This window comes from Zosterops lateralis (assembly GCF_965231275.1).
Source record: "Zosterops lateralis genome assembly, chromosome: 8".
In the NCBI taxonomy this organism is placed as follows: domain Eukaryota; kingdom Metazoa; phylum Chordata; class Aves; order Passeriformes; family Zosteropidae; genus Zosterops; species Zosterops lateralis.
The window spans coordinates 21534431-21552550 of record NC_139768.1 but is presented as its reverse complement, the minus strand read 5'-3'; the positions used below and the strand labels follow the sequence as shown (position 1 = coordinate 21552550).

Genomic DNA, 18120 nt, shown 5'->3' with positions numbered 1-18120 from the left:
GAATAGGAAAATAGTCTTACAACTTAGGGGTAATATAAGTATCTGAGCTTTTACTAATGAAGTTACTCAGTCTCTGTCTACCCACTACCATTTTGTCTAATCTATTTCCTCTTAGGCCATATGGGATACACACATTAGATGTCTCTGTATCAAGTTCTCTTATCAGCTGACATGCTCTGATTACAACTAGTGTAAACTGACATTATTGTGATCCACCTAGATTAGAGAAACCACAGGCACTTTCATTCAAAATTGTTTCAGGAGAAGGATAGGATGATGATAATCATGTCATTCATCCTTTCACGACTTCTCCATCATGTAAATCCCAGATTCTCTTCTGTGCTCTGGAGATTGAGTCACAGCCATGTCAGAAGCCAGTTCTATCAGTTCCTGAGCAAGTCCTCAAGTCCCTGCAGTGCTGTCTGCAGGATTGGTACTGCCACAACCACCTGCTCTGGCAACTCTGTAGGAGAGACTGTCACCCTTAATTAGAGTGGTGCAAGTGCCTGAGGGCAGGAAGTAACTTAGGCTGGATCTGTGGTTCACATAAGGAGCCAATTTGAGGTCCTGAGATATGTGCATTGCCTGAAAGAAGATATTTCAGAAATTACACCAAAAAATGTTTCTTCATACACAGACTGAGCTGTATGCAAGGCAATCAGCCTGCAAGACTCAGTAAAAACTGAGTCAAGAGTGTCTGTCACCCCTTGTGGCACATGGCACCCACAGGAATGTTTGAGTCTGGGTCTGGTTCTTGGTAAAGTGGTGCAAGACAGTGCCACATATGAAAATAATCATTAAAAAGAAGTCTGAGAGGAATGTGGAGGGACCACTGGCCAGTAAAGGACTGCATCTCATATTTAATTTCTGCTTACACTGACAATGTGTGTATAATTTCAGATAAGATAGAAGAGATCCAGCTAATTAGAAATTCTTGACACTCGAGCCTGCCTTCATTGACTGGAAGATGGAGATTTGGCAGCATTTTTGGGATGCTTATCTCCTCAGAATGGTCATTTTTTCTGGGCCTGTTTCTATGTCTTCAGAGGAAAACAGATTTTAGTGGGCAGGAAGAAAAGTCTGGGTTTTGATGCTGCCTCTGACAATGTGCAAGTGAACACATCCAGTGGTTTTTTAAGTGTCAGTCTGAGAATTATTGAGGACATACAAAAATCATTTTTGGTAGCAGTGACATTCACATAGGATAAAACACTCACTGGGAATCATGTTCTCCAAAGGAACCTCAGAAACTGTGTTTCAAGTGCAGCAATATATAAATTACTGAGGCTTTCATAGAAGGATGAGTGTATAAAACTGTAAAAGCAACATTATTCTTGCTCTCATTTCAATTTTAGATTGAAGATGGTTAATGAATTTCATTGCTTGAATGGAGGTCATCTGGAAGTAGCTTTGTGTATTCCATCCTCTAGAGAATTGCTAATATGTATAGACAAAGACCACTCAGCACATTGGAGAATCTTACCTGCAGTATCTGAGTGGCAGAGCCAAGAATAAGAGATTTTATTCATATTTCTATTGTTTAACTCCAGTGTTTTCTTTCTGGTCAAGTGAACAAATTTTAAATTGAATAGAGACAAACCCAATTAACTTTAGTATATCCTTTCCAGTATCACACAGCAGTAATTAAAGGGAATGTTTTGGAAGTTATAAATATTTATGATTTTCCATAATACATGCTGGCTGTTAATTAAATCACTGAAAGCAAACAAAGCTAATATTAACTATTGGTTTTGTGAGCTGGAGATTTATAGAATATAGTATTTGAAGCAAACAGCACTAGAAAAGGGAGTTTTAGAGCAGATGATGAAAGTAACCCAAGGCAGTGGGGAGTCCCTAGGGACAGACAGATTTTCTTTACAAGCAGTGGGCAGAAGTAAAGGAAGAGGGTGAAGTTCATTATTCTGAATGCATTATCTCCTATTAATGTTGGAGTATTGAACTTATTTGAAAGAATCAGGTGAGATAAAAGGGAATAACTATAGATTTGCCTTGGAAATTGAAAGGCAGATGCAAATCTTGAATATGTATTTCAATAAAAGCATGGCTCTGAGAAGCTCACCTACAGCCCAGTGGCTCAGAACAAAACTATTCCTCTAGAGCTCTGGACATCCTCACTTGACCCCAAGCTTCCCTAGTGTCACAAAAAAAGGAAAAAAGACTCTGGGATGACACCACTGCCAGCCTGTATTTGCACATATTGCTTATGCTTCCGGTGTTGCAAGACCCTTGTGGCAGCTGGGAGAGGTTTGTGTTCCTCAGCACAGCAACATGGGCGTGCTCTGTTTGTGCAAGGGCTGGTGATGAGACATGTTTTCTCTGGAAGTTTTTATATCCTTGATATTTTAGATAGATAAAGATTATTGGCTCTGTTTTGTGCTGGAAATATGCCACAGAAATAGATTTGGGCATGCTATTGACTTCTGCTCCCTAATTACTGGAATCAGAGCAACTTAAAGCAGCCTGCAATTTGAAATTGCAAAGTCCCTGATAATGTGTAATGACAAAAGGAGAATAAAAGAGGCCCAAGTTTTGCAGAGACTCCATCCAGATAGATTTACTGATAGGTCAGTGATAGGTCAGTAATTCAGTGGCAACTCTAACTCCAGTCAGCTTTGGTTATGGAAGAATAACTCAAATAAATGTTGGGAATGCACAAAGATTTTTGGTTTTGCTTCTGTCCCAGCAGCTTGTCAAACAACTGTTAGAACCAGGGGCTTCACAAAATACCCTGACTGCATTAAAGTCTCAGCAAAATTACCTTCCAAAGGTTGGGGGTTTTTTAACCTTCTGTATAAGATATATTTGAGAATTGGAACCTTTTGTAGGAAAAAAAAAAAAAAAAAAAAAAAAAAAAAAAAAAAAAAAAAAAAAAAAAAAACAAACAAACAAACAAAAAAAACCCTCCAAAGATGAAAGACCAGAAGACCTTGGAAGGCTTGTTCCTGCAAATTTCTGATTGTTTTGCAAGGATTTTATCAATGTATTGTAGTGGATTACAGTAGCATGAAAAAATCTAAAAAACCACAGATTAAGATAGCATCAAAAGCAGGAAAAGAGACAACTGTACAATCTGAATGCTGAGGTCTCTGTTTACTAGTCCTATTTAGTTAATTTTAATTGTTGTTGTTGTAGTAGTTCTGGACTAACAAACATTTATGAGGGCCACTTTGATAGGCTGTGATTTTGGGAAGAATAGAAACCACTGTGCTATGCAGTAGAGTATTTTATTCTTGTTATCAGAGGATTCTGACAAAAATGGCCCTTGTTTTCTCTTTAGCATACCTGCACATATGCCTTTAGGACAAACGTGTTTTCTTCTAAAATTATTTTTCTGTCACATATAGTGAGTGGACCAGATAGCTCCTATTTTGGATTGCTAATTATTGCTGTCCCTTTTTCCATAAAAGGCTTAAGAGGATTGTTTGTGTAGTTGTTTTACCTTACCCAATTGACAAAAGAGTGCCATAAGAGAGGAAAGTGACTGTGTCTGAAAGCTTCATAATGGCTTTCTTATCAATTTACCTTTGGCATAATTTTTGTTGTGAACACATGCTTAAGGAGTATAAAATTAAATTTGTATTGCAATTCTGAAGCACTTATAATTTGGCACAATAGTTAAATAATGTAAAAGAATGCAAATCATAATATGTCCTTTAAATCCCTGGAGAAATGAGTCATGTCTGATTTCTAAAAGCATTACCATTCCACAGGACAGCCAAACATATCAAGTGGTGTGTCTCACTTGACATTTTAAAGATTCAATTTAAATAGTTCTGGAGAGATGGCTTACCTTGTTTTAAAGTTGTGAAAAAATTGCCTGTCCAGAGCTTTGTCAAAGGCAGATCGTCTCATGAAATATCAAACTCTTGCATTATTTGGACTAGTACCATTCATATGAAGTGATAGTATCCAAAGATTTCATACCAGAAAGAATTTTAAATTTTACATGGAGAAAGAAACAAGGAGGATTATTTGCCACCAGCAACACACAGCTGCTGTCAGTGTGGTTTTTTCACCTTTATCTCATAGTAATAAATCTCTTTTGTTCTGTCTAAAATATATATTAGCGAAGAAGGGCAGCGTTAATTTCTACTATACCAAAAAACTAAAAATTAAGACAAGAAATAGCATATGACAAGAATGAAAACAGAACAAAACAAAGGAAAGAAATAAGTGCAAAGTTCTAGTTTTAGATGAAAAAATTGGTTGAGAAAATGCATATTTTTAAGTGGTCTAATCAGCTGTACCACAGTCGTAGCACCAGTCAGGAGCCTAAATGAACTGTGACGTTCTGTCTGAATGCTGTAGAAATCTATAGCTTAAAAATAAACAAAATGAAACTTGTATTTTTTAAAGAACATGATTTATTATTCATAAAAACTTCAAATTAGTTTTTAGAATTGCAAAAGGGGCACAGTCAAGTATGGAGGCAGGAGAGGATGGGCTTTAAAGAACTCTTGCTTCCAATAGGACTTTGTTTCCTTCCTGTGAGGAGCGATGCTTTACATGGCACTAATCACACTCCTGTTCATGCCATAAAACCCAGTTCCTGCCCTTGCTGCACAGGTTTTTGTGATCCTGAGAAAAAAAATTTACATTTATTTTGCTTCAGTTCCTGACTGTATAAAAGGCAAAATAGTAGTGTCTCCTTAATTTGTGCAGCTCTGGGGCAGAGAGCCATGCATAGTTTATGGAGGATGTTGAAGATGTTGTAATCACCAGTTACAGATATTTCCAAACCATGTAGAAGTACCTGGGGGTTTTTTTATATCTCCAGGGGAGCACAGGAGAGGGGAGCCCCTCCTTGCCCAAGAAGGGCATCTTGCCAAGACGTTTTTTTAAGGGGTAAAGAACCATGAATTTCCTGCTCAAGATGTTTCCTGGTCTCACCCTGGAGATGATAAATGAAGGGTACTGAAGAGTGACTCTGAGAAGGCAGACACCTGATTTATCAAATATCCCAAGCAAGCTTCTTCAGCAAACTTCACAGGATGTGACAGGGTTCTGACTTCTCAAAAGTATTGCTGCATGATTTGAAATACCCCTGTTCATCAGCCACATTCAGCCTTGTGTAACACAACAACACCTTTTGGTGAACCTCACTGGAACATTCTGGAATAACTGGTTGTCAGGATGGGGCACAACAGAATTGCCCAATGTGATTGATACACTTAATTTCTGCACCCAAATGATAAACGTCACATCAGATGCAAAAATCAGTGGCATACCTTAGACAACAGCTGGTAATTAAAAAATGGAAGAATTTTTGTGGGTACCTTTTGCATGCCTTAGACAACAGCTGGTATTTAAAAAATGGAAGAATTTTTGTGGGCACCTTTTGCATGCCTTAGACAACAGCTGGTATTTAAAAAATGGAAGAATTTTTGTGGGTAGCTTGTGTTGAAACAAAGGAACCTTAGCTTATTTTGGCTGATGGTGATAACTCTTAGTGGTCTGGTTTTGCTAACCAGTACAATCAAAATGCTGACGAATTTGGAGTGGCCATGCTAATCCAAATGATGTAGCTCAAGTCTGACTTCAGCATTGTCACAAAGGCAAAGTAGAGGTGGAAAATTCAGTTTCACTGGCAAAGAGAAAATAGTTTCTTATTGAAGGCTGCCAGAAAATTCAAGTTCCTCAGTAGTACAATACAGTTTTGATAAAGAAGATGCCTGTTCCAGGTATAGGAAAGAGTGCCAGCTGGTAATTAGTAGCATATGTGTTTTCCATCATCATAACCATAGTTCACTGGAGTGTAGCTGCCCCGCATGGAGAAAAGGTGACAGCATTAACTTGGAAATTGAGGTTTTATATGGGGCTGGGCAAATTTCTCAAAGTCTATTGAGGGAGCCTTGTTAATCCTTTGCTGCTGACTACAGCGTCCTCTTCCAGCTGGTGAGGGTTGCCACAGTGTTCCAGGCATTCCTGGCACTCAGCAGAGAGCCAGGGCTTGCCACCTGCTGGGCTGCACAGTTCCACACCCACAGAACACAGACCTGGGAAGGGGGGAAGAGGTTAAGGAAATATTTGTCTGTAAAGTGGGACATTTTCATATGCTAGCCAACATAATTAATATAAACCCTGTTTTTATTTCATGTTAGGTCAAAGCATAAGTTCCAACAGACTGAGAACGCAGAGTGTGTGTTATTAATTTTTTCTTTGTAAGACTTACTAGTTCATGACTGATTATTAACTTTTAGGATGTGTTTGCCTTTTTGATCAGGCTCCCTTAGCATTTTCATTTGGGACAGGAGTGTGCTTTTGAAGGGAATTGCTCCCTCCATTTTCCCCATTTACCACACTTTTGTTTACATGATGGAGTGGGGTGGGCACCCAAACTGCATTAATTTTGGCTAAAAGTAAACAAGAGGTATGTTCCAATAGTGTATCTAATGTCCTGCAGATGCCAGTGGCTGCCAGGCCCATCGGCTCGGGTTGGAGTCAGCATGAAGTGCCCTGCCCAGGTGGGTACAGTGTTGAACTCTGCAGAGCTGCTCCTGTGTGCTGTGGCACATGAAGAGTGCTCTCATGGAGAGCTGGGCACATGAAACTGAAATTTATAAGAAAAATTTCTACCTTTACATCATTAGATTATGTACTTACGTATTTCCATTTTCCCCAGATATTATTCTGACTTCTTCAGCTCCCATGCAGCCTCTGTCTACATGACCTCGATGCTTTTTCCAGAGAAACTCAACTTTTGAAATGTTCCCAGAAATTTCTGTATCAATGTAGTTCAAGTATGTGTTGCCTGTTTGGAAAGTTCCTCTGCCAAAAGAAAAGCATGGAAGTGATGCTTGGAGTTCCACAGAAATGAGAGGGAAAAGAAAACTATAGGCAGTAAGGGAGATGTGCTGTGGGGTACCATGAGAGTTGGGGCTTTGAACACTACTCTTAGAATTTTATGAACTTTTTAAATCAATTTGCTGAAATTCCTGTGCCTTTCAGGATGAAAACACACATCAGTTAGCACAGCCTTTGTCAGTATTGCCATGACTTATTCTATGCATTACTTTTGAAAAATAAGGTCTACCTTCAAATAAATCCAAGACAAAAAGTTCTCTCAGTGTTTCTGGTTGCTCTCAACCATGAAGGAAATTGAAAATTATAGTTTACATTTGTGCCTTCTGGACTATCACTATTCACTCTAACAGAACACACATTGCAATGTGCCATTAACACTGAAATTATCTGTGGGCTTATGGCTGCAGGGGTGTATTTATAACCAAAGGCACTCCTGGTACAGACGAGTAATGGGGCTATGTTCAAACACAGAGGAGGTTGGTTTTGTAAGATTGAAGCTGGGTTGCTGACCAGCATCAGTTTATTGAGATTTAAATTCACATTTACTAGAAAAGGCCAGGGTAAGTGGACAGGAACCCCATATTCCACCACAGTTCATAGGCAAACTGCAACTTTCTTATTCACATATTCCCCAGAGGAGAGGATAATTAGATGACTGTACATCACTGAGCTCTTTGTCTTCTCATAAATCACCAAAGCATGTTTGAGTCCACCAGCAGCCCCAGAGCTCTTGCCCACTTTGCTATGCTAACAGCAGCCTCAGAAAACAAAGGAAAATACAGAGGAAGAGGGACCAGTATTGAATTTCTCAATACCTCCGAGGGTGTCCAACACCTCACAATGGCTTAAAGAAAATGGCTTAAATTAATAGTGAGATGGCATGGTTGAGTATGTCTTGAAAAAGCAAAAAGATTTTAATAAAAGAAGAAAATAATACAAAAAAACAAAGAACAAAGCCAAACACAGTGTAGGGACAGTTGCACACATCTGCTACAACACTTTGAAAATGCACTGAGAAGCCTCGTGTTCTCCCTTAAAGTATTGGATTATTTAGGTGGGTTTTTTGCAAACAGTCCAGTAGAGAACAGCTAGTTTTTTGAGGAATAGGTAAATAGACCTATCAGTGTTTTTTGTCTTGGAACTGAGGCAATTACTGTCAAGAGAGCAAAGCAAATTCTAGTGTTCTTCCCTTAAAAGGTTTTGGGGTGAATCTGAAACCCTTCCTGTATGGAGACACCTGCTTGGGTGTGGGGTGCATTCCTACAGACCAGCAAACAGATTTTTGCCACAATCTGCAGCACAGGGAACTTCAATCACTTCTCAGCTACTTTCATTGCCAGTGTAAATCACAGACCACACAGAGCAAGGTGACTCACGTAAAAGTAGCTGTGTATACATTCCATGTGATAACAGTGATAGAGCCACTTTTTCAACAGCCACATTAAACTTACTTGTCAATGGTGTATTTTTTTCTGAACCCATTAGTTCCAGTCAAGGCTATATCTATATTTCCCTTCATGGTTTCTGTTGCACATACTTTGACGTGTATCTCTTTTCGCCAGCCTTGGGAAGCAAAATCAAATGGATTACAGTTATAAGGAGATTTTTTTCCTAAGGGTTAAATTTCTTACATGTTTCAGTGCCTCTAAGAGAAGGAACAGGATTGCACAAATGCACTTATAAACAAAAACCACCCATGATAAATTGCAGTTCGTTTATTAATTTTTCCTATTTCCCAGTCCTGTGGCTGTTCCTACATTAATTACAACTAAAATTGTATTTCTTATTGCTCCCTGCCATTTTGACTTGATGAGCTTGGCAAAAATATCCCGAAACGTTCCCAAGTTTATAATTTTTTGCCAATAAAAGCAATGCAACATTTTAAAATTTGAAATTATGCACTTACAGCATAAAATCCTCCCAATTTCAGCTTTACAGAATTTTTAAAGCTGTCATGTAATAACCAAGTCTAACTCAAACGTGAGCATCATTTGTTCTGTTTTTACAATTATGTCAGCTTTCCCAAATAATGCTGGTACTGCATGTTCCTAACACCTAAAATTTTTAGATGTTTTATGGAGAGCAACTCATTAACTGCAACAGCTCTGCAGAAGTGTAAGGTCCTTTTTCACACTAATTCCTTGCCATTTTAGAATAAACCACAAAATGAGCACTTACGAGCATATGGAGGGGAGGGCCCTGTGTTTAAATAAACCTTTTGCTGTTCTTTTTCAGTTTTATGTAAAAATTTATCAGCATAATGACCCATCAGTGGGCATCCTTCCTCTGGACATGGAAAGCAGTCTCCCTGGGTGAAGATAAAAATGTGTTTTATAAGACATCATCTATTTTAATCTCATTTTTCAAATTTTAAGAAATTAGGGTATTTCAGCTTTTTCCCAGGTTTTCATTTGGTTGGTTGGGGTTTTTTTTAAGTTCTTGCTTCTCAGTTCAGATCATATCTTCAGTATTTATCATTGTGGTTGAAAAAGAAGTTGAGGTGGTCAGTCAGCTTATTTCACCTTGCTGAAAATCAGAGGGAAACAGGTTGGAAATCTGGCCTAATTCCTTGTGGTCTTGCAGAGACCATAAGTAAATACCATAATGAATGCTGTGTCTTGCTACCTGTAAAATCCAGGTAATATATTCATCTTTCATAGGGTCCACTGGAAGGTTTTCTGCTGTTTATAGGACGGATAACCACATTTCCAAGGGGGTCTGGCTGGATATCTCACTCATATGGTAAAGATATGTTTAGGAATACTAAAGGTTGGGCTTATGATTTGGGATTTGTTCTGTCAGCTCTTTATCTATTCCCATTCGGAGTCTTAATGAATTTAATCTACCTGTATAGATCAGACAATCAGATCAAGACCTTGACATCCATTAAAAAAAGGTTAAAAAAGATAAGTATGAAAGCAGACTAATTGCAGTCAGAAAAAATAGCATTGCTTTATTTAGGCAGTTCAGTTTTGATATGTGGGAGGTTCTGTTCAAACTGGTATTTGTAGACCCTTGGCTATTTGTGCATTTGATGAAAAAAAGGCTAAATGATCATCATCACTTTTCTGTTGTGAAATTGCTTGGGTTTGGGTATGGTCAGAATGAAGGTGATCTGAATGTAGTTCTGAATGTCCCCTGTGCCCATATCCCATGATCCCAAGTGTAGAAGTTATCCCAGAAATTATTAAAAGAAGAAGGGCAGGGCTGTAGGTCCTCAGATAAATCCAGACCTGGTACTTACCAACACAAACTCTCGGTACGTGTCACACCGATACCCAACAAACCCATTGGGAGTGATGATGCTCTCAGCATAATACCTGAGACTTCTTTTATGTCCACAGCCAAAAGATCTGTATGCTGTGGGAAAAAAAATCCCACAACAACAACAAAAAACCCAACAGGTGAAAAGTGATTAAAGCAATACATTAACATAGAGTCCATGCCAAAGAAATATTTTGGGGTCTCTTTTCCTCAAAAGCACTTGCACATATAGTGATGTCTCAGCTAAAAGAAATAGCAATGATTAAAAGACATTTAAAGTGTGAATTATTTGGTTTTGTAGTAAGATAGCCTACTTATGCCTACATATATTTTTTTCTGTTGGAAAAAGGTAGTTTTTAACAGAGGTGGAGATGCACCAAGGTGAAATGAGAAGCATTTGGGAGTATTCCCCATTGATATTTCAAAGACTGGAATATTTGTAGCTACAGTTTTTGTAAAGCATACAGTAGTTATAATTAAGTAGTTTTCCTTTTCTTACAGTTATCCCAACACAGTATTCTGTAAAATCACAGTTTCATCTAATTTCTAGAATTAAAGGTAATTTTAGCAATTATTTTAAATTCAGTGGCTTTCGGTGTTTTTAAGAGCGAGAAAATCTGCAGTCATTTGATAGCAATTGTGTAGAATCCTCTGAAAAGCAGGATATTTGGCAGTGGGTCCTTGATTTTGTCAGAAACGAGTACTTTTTTCCCATCAGACTGAAATTTATAAGCAGCCAGTAAGGAAAGAAGAAAGTGCTATTTGGGTTATATTTACACATCTATTATACCAAATGTTGTCTTCCTTGATTCTGAGGTCTCTCCTATATCAAAACACAATATACTAAAGTTAGGTTGTTATTATAAAAATGGGCTCTGTTCTGCTTCAGCCTGTGGTGGGGGCTCACCAAACCACAGGGGGAAGTCTGGGAGGCACTGAAGTAGTTGCAAGCTAGCACAGTTTGTAGTGAAATCAAAATCTCCCCTAATGGTAATATTTATGCATCCTAAAGATAGACCAGTTGGTGTTGACCAGTTGACACATTGTTCTTTCCATAAGGAAAGAAAAGAAACACCACACTAAAATCTCTCTGAAAAGTACTTGTTGTCTGTTTTTCTTGAAAATAATCTGCATCATCAAAGCTTCCTGTTTTGTTTGTAGCTCCTTCTTTAATTCAGAAGGGTTTGTGCTTCTAAACCCTCAGCTCTTACAGCTGGCTCAATTTATGTTAGTGGCAAATTCACTTAACACCTATAGCCTTTCTACTGCATCAAAAGCTGTAGGGAAAAAGTCACTAAATATTATTTCTGAAGCACTTCATGCATAAAAACACTACCTAAATGTAAACATTAGCAAACAAAAGAGAGGTTACCAAACAAAGTAAGGTTTAACCAAGAGGAGGGAGTTAAGGATGTCTTTATTTTTAGGAGCTGCATAAACAACCAACTCCATCTGCTCGTGTTCAATAGAGCTGAGTTTCTCCTTCATGACAAAACATTGCAAAGAGCCTTATGAAATGTCTCTGGAAAATATTTAATTTTGTGATTTAAATGCAGACATTTTTATGCATTCCAGTTGGAAAGTGTTTTTGTTCCAAGTGACTTTGAGCACAGCCAGCTTTCAGTTCTCTTTGTTACTAAGTTCTTGACCAGTTCCAAGGCAGAACATTTTTGAAAGCAAATTATTTAACTAGTGGTAGGGATTTCAAAACATTTAGCTGTGAATAACAGATGTTCTCATTTCTGTAGGTTAGGATCAGAAGACAGGATTTTGTGGATCTATTGTATTGGATCCCAGGGTAATTCTGATTAGCTGCCCAGCTTTCTTTGAAGAACTACTAATGGAGCAGTCATTTAATCAACTTTTGTATTTCTAACCTTGAGCTGTTTCCTTTGAAGAGACTAAAGCTTGATGGCATGGATGAATCCCAGTAATATTGGGAGTGATATCTCCCTATGGAGAAGGAGAGCTCAGATTTTAACATATTCATTTCTGGATTATCCATGAATGAAATTTTACCAGTCCTTTATGTGAGGAATTCCCACTGACGTCAGCCTGTCAGCACAGTGGGAGGCTCTTAGAAAGCTTGTGATGCACAATTCTGCATGCTTTAACTGAAGTTTTCATCTAGAATTTGCCTTGGTTAGTACAAAAGAAAATTGGAGGGTGTATCAGAGGCAGCTTTTAATGTTCCAATTTTGAACACTGTCTCCCTCTTCCAAATCTGAGCTATATAACAGTCTTACCTTATCCTAGCCTTTGTTTCTATCTGTAACTTATAATGAGGTATTGATTCTTTAAAATATATTTACCTCTCATCAGGTCATTGATATCCCGGGTTGCAGGAGGTACACGAAGCTGGTTGCATCCTGGCATTTTCTTCCCACCATTTGGGTAAAAATCCAGGTGGCCACAAGTCTGAAGAATCCCTGGAGCTGAAATGCACAATGCATCCTGGCAGATCACTCTCAGCTGTTCTGCAGCCAACCTCTGTGTCAATGGCAGCCTTTAAATGAAAACTTACCAAAGTCAAAGAAAAGATGACCAGCATGAGTATGAATTATATCAACAAATTTTGCATCTGAAGGATCCAGCCTAACCATTGCGGGAGTGTACTGGAAAAGGGGCCCAGCTGGATCCAAACCTAAATGAATGGAGATACATATGATTGAGTAAATGATTGAGTAAATGATATGTATATCATCACATACAGGTTATGTATGCTATATATGTGATTACATTTCTCTTTTGCTCCATATATAAAAATCCCTTTTATGGTCCACAGCTAGGAAAAGTATGCAGGGTATTAATAGAAAGCTGAGTGAAGGCATTACAGCACAGCAAAATGCTGATGGCTGCTTGGCTTACTTTTGGGAACCATGATAGAAGAGGTTTGATTTATTGGAGTTTTTTGTCATTTTATTGAAAAATATGAAATCTTCATATGTTACTCTGAGCATGTAGATTTATTTACAAATTTTTATTTGTCAAAAAGTCTATTTTTATTTCCAGAATATCTTGGTTGAAAATGGTATCCCTTCACTTCAGTGTCAGTGAGGTCTCTTTGGAGATAAAGAAACACAGCTCTGATCTTGGTTTCCCTGAACTGCTTGTTGTGTGCATGGCTTACACAAAGCAATGTCTGTGCAGAGAAAAGCAGAAAACAGTGAGTTTTTAAAAGAAAGCAAGGTGTGACTGTGTCACAACTTGTGTGCCACCATGCTAGCTGCACACAAATAACACATAAATTTGTTATTTATGACAAACCAGCACACTGCATTCTGTACTGTACATTTATGAAGCAGCAGTGATTTTTCAGTTCTCTTGAGTGGAAATATATAAAGTTTTACCAGCTGGAATAGCTGAAGTACCTGTTATTCTTCCAATGCCAGGTTTCCTCCTCCCTGCCTCCCCTGCAACATGTGCTCCAAGGCTATGGCCAATGAAATGGATGTTGGCAGGAGAGTAGCCATACTCTTTCTGTGAAGGTTTATGGAAAGGAGAAAAAAACAGTGTGGGTATACATGCAGCATGTCCCCGTGCAGTGCCAGCGCATGGAGAAATGGAGACAAGTATCCTGGTGGAAAGTTACAGTTCTGGGTGATGGGATCTCAACCTAAAGAGAAGCAATTCCCCATTCATCTCACCCCTCTTCTTTTTTAGGTGTTCATGGCTATTTACCATCTTATCCCAATACACTAAATCTAGGGGGATTTAACTTTTCATTTTAGCTTTTCAAATCTTTTGAGCTGCTGAAAAGTCATTAGTTAGTTTTTTAAAACCTAAAGTATGTATTTTCATTTGTGTGGGATTAGAGCCCTTTGGACCTCCTTTACTGGGTACTCCTTGCTCTTCCTGGCTCTATTGAATCAGATCTAAAAGTGCTAGTCTGAGCACGGCCTTCACGAAGTGGACTGTGCACATTCCAGGGACATTTCCTTTACCTCGAGGAAGTTCACCAGGTACTCCAGCTCAGCCCCCACAACGCGGACGTTGTTGACGGCGTCCGTGTACAGACCACTGGAGCCGCCCCTCCAGTCTGTCAAAATGCAGTTCACGTCTTCAGAGTGGAACATGAACTGGTGGAGACCAGGAAAACAGCAGAGAAGGAGGAAACAGGCATCAATTAGAATTGTGGCAGGCCATATGTAAATTATATTTTGTTTTGTTTGTGTGACTGGTGACGACGTATCTTTAGTAATTCCTTTTGATGCTGAAGATCAACACTAGGAGGCAGAGTGGAGCCAGTGATTAGAGGGCACTCACAAGTTTCCTTCAGCTCTTTTCTCCATTCCAGGTGCCTTGGTTGGCTCTAAGGTACCAACTTTTCTTAATGACAGTACCCCTATTACCAAAATAGGTCCAGGATTTATTCTTCAATTTTTTTATTCTTTGATCATCTAAAAAATTCTCAAATATGTGCTTGAATTGTTCAGCCCTGAAGTTCATACATTATAACCAAAATATTATATTTAGACGCTTCTGCCAACAGAACTTTCTGATTTTGTTTTTTTATTCTGAAACAATTTCATTTTTGAAATGTGCCAGAGTAGAATGAAACCAATGTGCTGAAAAAAGCCTTTTGGTTTTATTAGATCAATTGTGTCAGTCAAACTGACACGTTTATTGTGACCTTTTTCTGAGGTGAGAAAACTCACTATTTTTCCCCCTTTATTATTGGCAAGGAATTGAAAAATCGATTTATTATAGCTTTCCCTGTGGAGGTAAATGCAGCAAAAGGGCATTCAGCAGAAGGCTGAAGTGCATTGTGCTCATAGCTAGGAACAAGACAGTGGCCATGTGGAACTGAGCTTCATCCTGACTTTTGTGTTCCTTATATATCCCCTGAACTAACAAGAGAACAGAGGTGTAAACTTTACATGGGAATTTTAATCCAGATGTGGATATTTAGACTTTCAATTACAAGCACAATGACTGTCAAACAATAGTTGTACCTACCCTGCATATGCTTGTTATCCAGGGCAGATCTGCTCCGGCAAGGTGGCCGTGTATAATGAAACGAGTCTTCCTGTGGGCTCGGAAATTCGAAGCTTTTATAGTTGAAGGATTTGTAGCTGAAATTTCCTGTGCCAAGAAAGTCAAACAACCAGCAAAGACAAGGATGTGACTGTTCCATCTGTACATTTTGATAAAGGCCAGAGTACTCCAATGGTTAAGGCATAGTTCTAGACCTGGAAGAGATGGGTCTTATTTCTCATTCCTAAACTGCCTTTTCAGGGGAAATCAATTAATCATTTCAACAAATGCTTTACTTCCTCTGGTTAATTGAACTAATGATACTGGTATCTTTTGCACAATGCTTTGTAATATGCTGGTACAACATGCCATGGAAGCACAAGATTTTATCAAACTTGGCCATAGAAATGTAAAGATAGCATCTTCTGAAAGGTATTATGTGGTTGACTTTGAACTATACCTATTTTTTCTTTCTTTTTCCCTTTGAAGATAAGACTTTCATTTTTTCATTTATATTTTATGGGAAAGCTCACCAGGCTTACAAATTCAGAGACTGTAGGTATTTTGGTGTGAGTTGAGAAAGAAGATATTATTTTCTTTTTATGAAATTCTGAGTACTAGCTCTTACATATTTTTGTTATGGTTTTGTTGACTTAAAAGGGGGATGTCATGCACTACTTAGCAGACATCTCACCTTCAGTGAAAGACTGATTTGTTAAAACCTCATAGGCCCTCTCAGCTGGAGGAGTTGGACTTGTTCTGAAGTGACTTAATAAACACCTCTGCTGATTGTGACTGTCATTTATATAAAACCCCTTAATTCTGGAGCCTTTTACCTGTAACAACTTGTGTTAGAGGGCTGTGATTAATGTGTTGTAAATATACCTGGCTCCTCAGAGAGTTGAAATGAGGAAAAAAAGGAAAAAAATGTAAGAAAATTATCAGGTGTCTAACATAGAATTGGAGGTTCTCCTGGGAGTCTTATGAGCAAAAATATGTCAGAAAAAAAATTGTCTCTACAATTTATTGAATGTATTGTAAATACTGTAAGTATTTAAAAACAAAGCATCTTCTTACTTGGTGTTTCACTCTGTTATCTCTGGTGTAAAGAAGGAAATTTGTGTTCACAGCATCTGGAGAGTTGGGCAAGCCTGCCAGTTGTCTCCCTGGAATCCCAGCCCATGGGGGGCTGTCTGAAAAGCATCCAAGCCTTTCGTAACAAACTTCCCTTCCTGGGGTACACAAAAAAACCAAAATTAATGTAGGAGAAGGTTTACACCAGGAAAGCCAAAGAAGCCTGATTTGGATTAGGATGGCATTTTGAGCATTTTTCATTAAGGGGCTCAGTGGTGCTTGGGTGCTTGTAGCAGGGACTTCAATTTCAGGAATGCTTCCTGCTGCAGACAGAGCCTGGAGCTCAGCCTGGTGAACTCGGGAGGTGTTTAGTCCAACATATTGTTAACATAGCCCTTGGAAAAAGACAATAAAATTTTGATCCAGGGAAGAAACCAGCTTTTGCAGTCAGCACATAGTCCTTTAAATCAGTCCTAAAATCCAGGGATTATCTAAATTGTTATTTCTTGTGCAACGGTTTGTGAAGGAGCTAAAAGAAACCAAAACATTAAAATAGATACTTCTGGTTGCTCCACAATTAAACATTAAACACCTCTCTTATTTTTTTATCACCACAAGACTTTATTGGAAGCAATAAAGTGGAATTTGGGTGAAAGCTTAGAGCAAAGCACAGCCTCAGGAAGCGTGGCCTGTGCCTGAAGGACTGGTTCCACAATTTCCATTGTGCCTACAGTAATGGTGCCAACATGACACGCGGGCGTTGCTATTAATTGTCATCCTTCCACACTGTTATAGCACAACAGTTGTGAAATCCCAAGTAATTTTTGTTGCTATTAAAAAGTCTATTCTTTCCTGTCATTAAAGAGGTATTTTGGACCAAGACTGTTTTCTTGTTCTCGGCATAGCACTGTGAAGAGTGTGGGTGCCTAGGCTCTCTTTACCAGGGTTGCAGCTACCATGAGTGTGTTGAAGGCGGGTAGGGGGAAAACGTTCTGGAAGAATTTCAGTATCAATTTAGATGTAAAAATATCTTTCTGATTCCCATTCCGTTTGCTACTTGCAAAAAAAAAACTTTAATTAAAAAGTAATGAGTTAAATGTGGGAATGACATGACATGACTCAGTGGTCCTAATGAAGAATTATGTTAAATCCATTCCAATGAACAGGCTTTTTCTAGAATATAGATATCCTGGTGTAAGCTGCACATCATTTTTACCCTTTGTAGACTTTATTCATTATTTGTCTCACCTCTGGCTGCATTGAGAAGAAAAAGAGTAGTGATCCATACTGCAAGCATCTGAAGTGAACAGGAACACAATTCAAACATAGTTGAAATTAGACTCTGGAATTCACCTAAGGGTTCCCTTAACCCATTAAAACCCCTCAAAACTCAGTACTTCAGTCACTTACTGAGTTAGAGCTAAAGAAAACCCTCTTCCTCAAAAATAGTAAGGTTTCGAGAAGATAATTTGGGGATTATTTCTGCTTGCCATGGAGATTTTGCACAATCAGGGTATCCTTTAGGAATCCTTAAATATCATCTTTCTGTCCTTGACAAACAGAAACTTTTTTCTCTGTAGAGCTGCATTTTATGGGCCTGTCAATTAAATTCTTACAGGATTTGCAACAACATACTATAGACCAAAGTTTATCCTATGATTTCGTACAAAGGTTACTCACAGAACTGCCATCAATGATTGCATTAAAAAAACCCAAACAAGAACAAACTTAATTTGTAATTATAAATCATACAGATGGTTTTGAAAAGTCTTTTTGATCATTGTTATCAGCCATGCATGCTTATCAGCCCTCATCTGCCTGATCACTTAATCACCAGCTGATAGGTAAGGGGTAAATGGAACCCATCATTTACTCCAAGGTGAAGCAGGGAAAGTCTTTTAAGTGCCATCCCACTACTGCCATGAAGAACTTATCTTCAAAGGAAAATAGATAATTCTTAAAAAACCCAGTGTCATGCCC

The 18120-nt window shown here is 38.4% G+C and overlaps 1 protein-coding gene across 1 annotated transcript; it reads right to left on the bottom strand.

Moving 5' to 3' along the window:
• Positions 1-5859: 5859 nt before the first annotated feature.
• On the bottom strand, positions 5860-17437 carry LOC310912433 (pancreatic lipase-related protein 2-like; the record flags this gene model as incomplete). The annotated part of the gene is made up of 12 exons (XM_083867016.1): positions 5860-5986; positions 6625-6789; positions 8277-8388; positions 9004-9133; positions 10070-10185; positions 12402-12524; positions 12614-12733; positions 13461-13569; positions 14034-14168; positions 15049-15174; positions 16144-16298; positions 17389-17437. The coding sequence occupies 12 exons, from the start codon at positions 17435-17437 to the stop codon at positions 5860-5862; spliced, it is 1467 nt and encodes a 488-aa protein (XP_083723142.1).
• Positions 17438-18120: the final 683 nt, after the last annotated feature.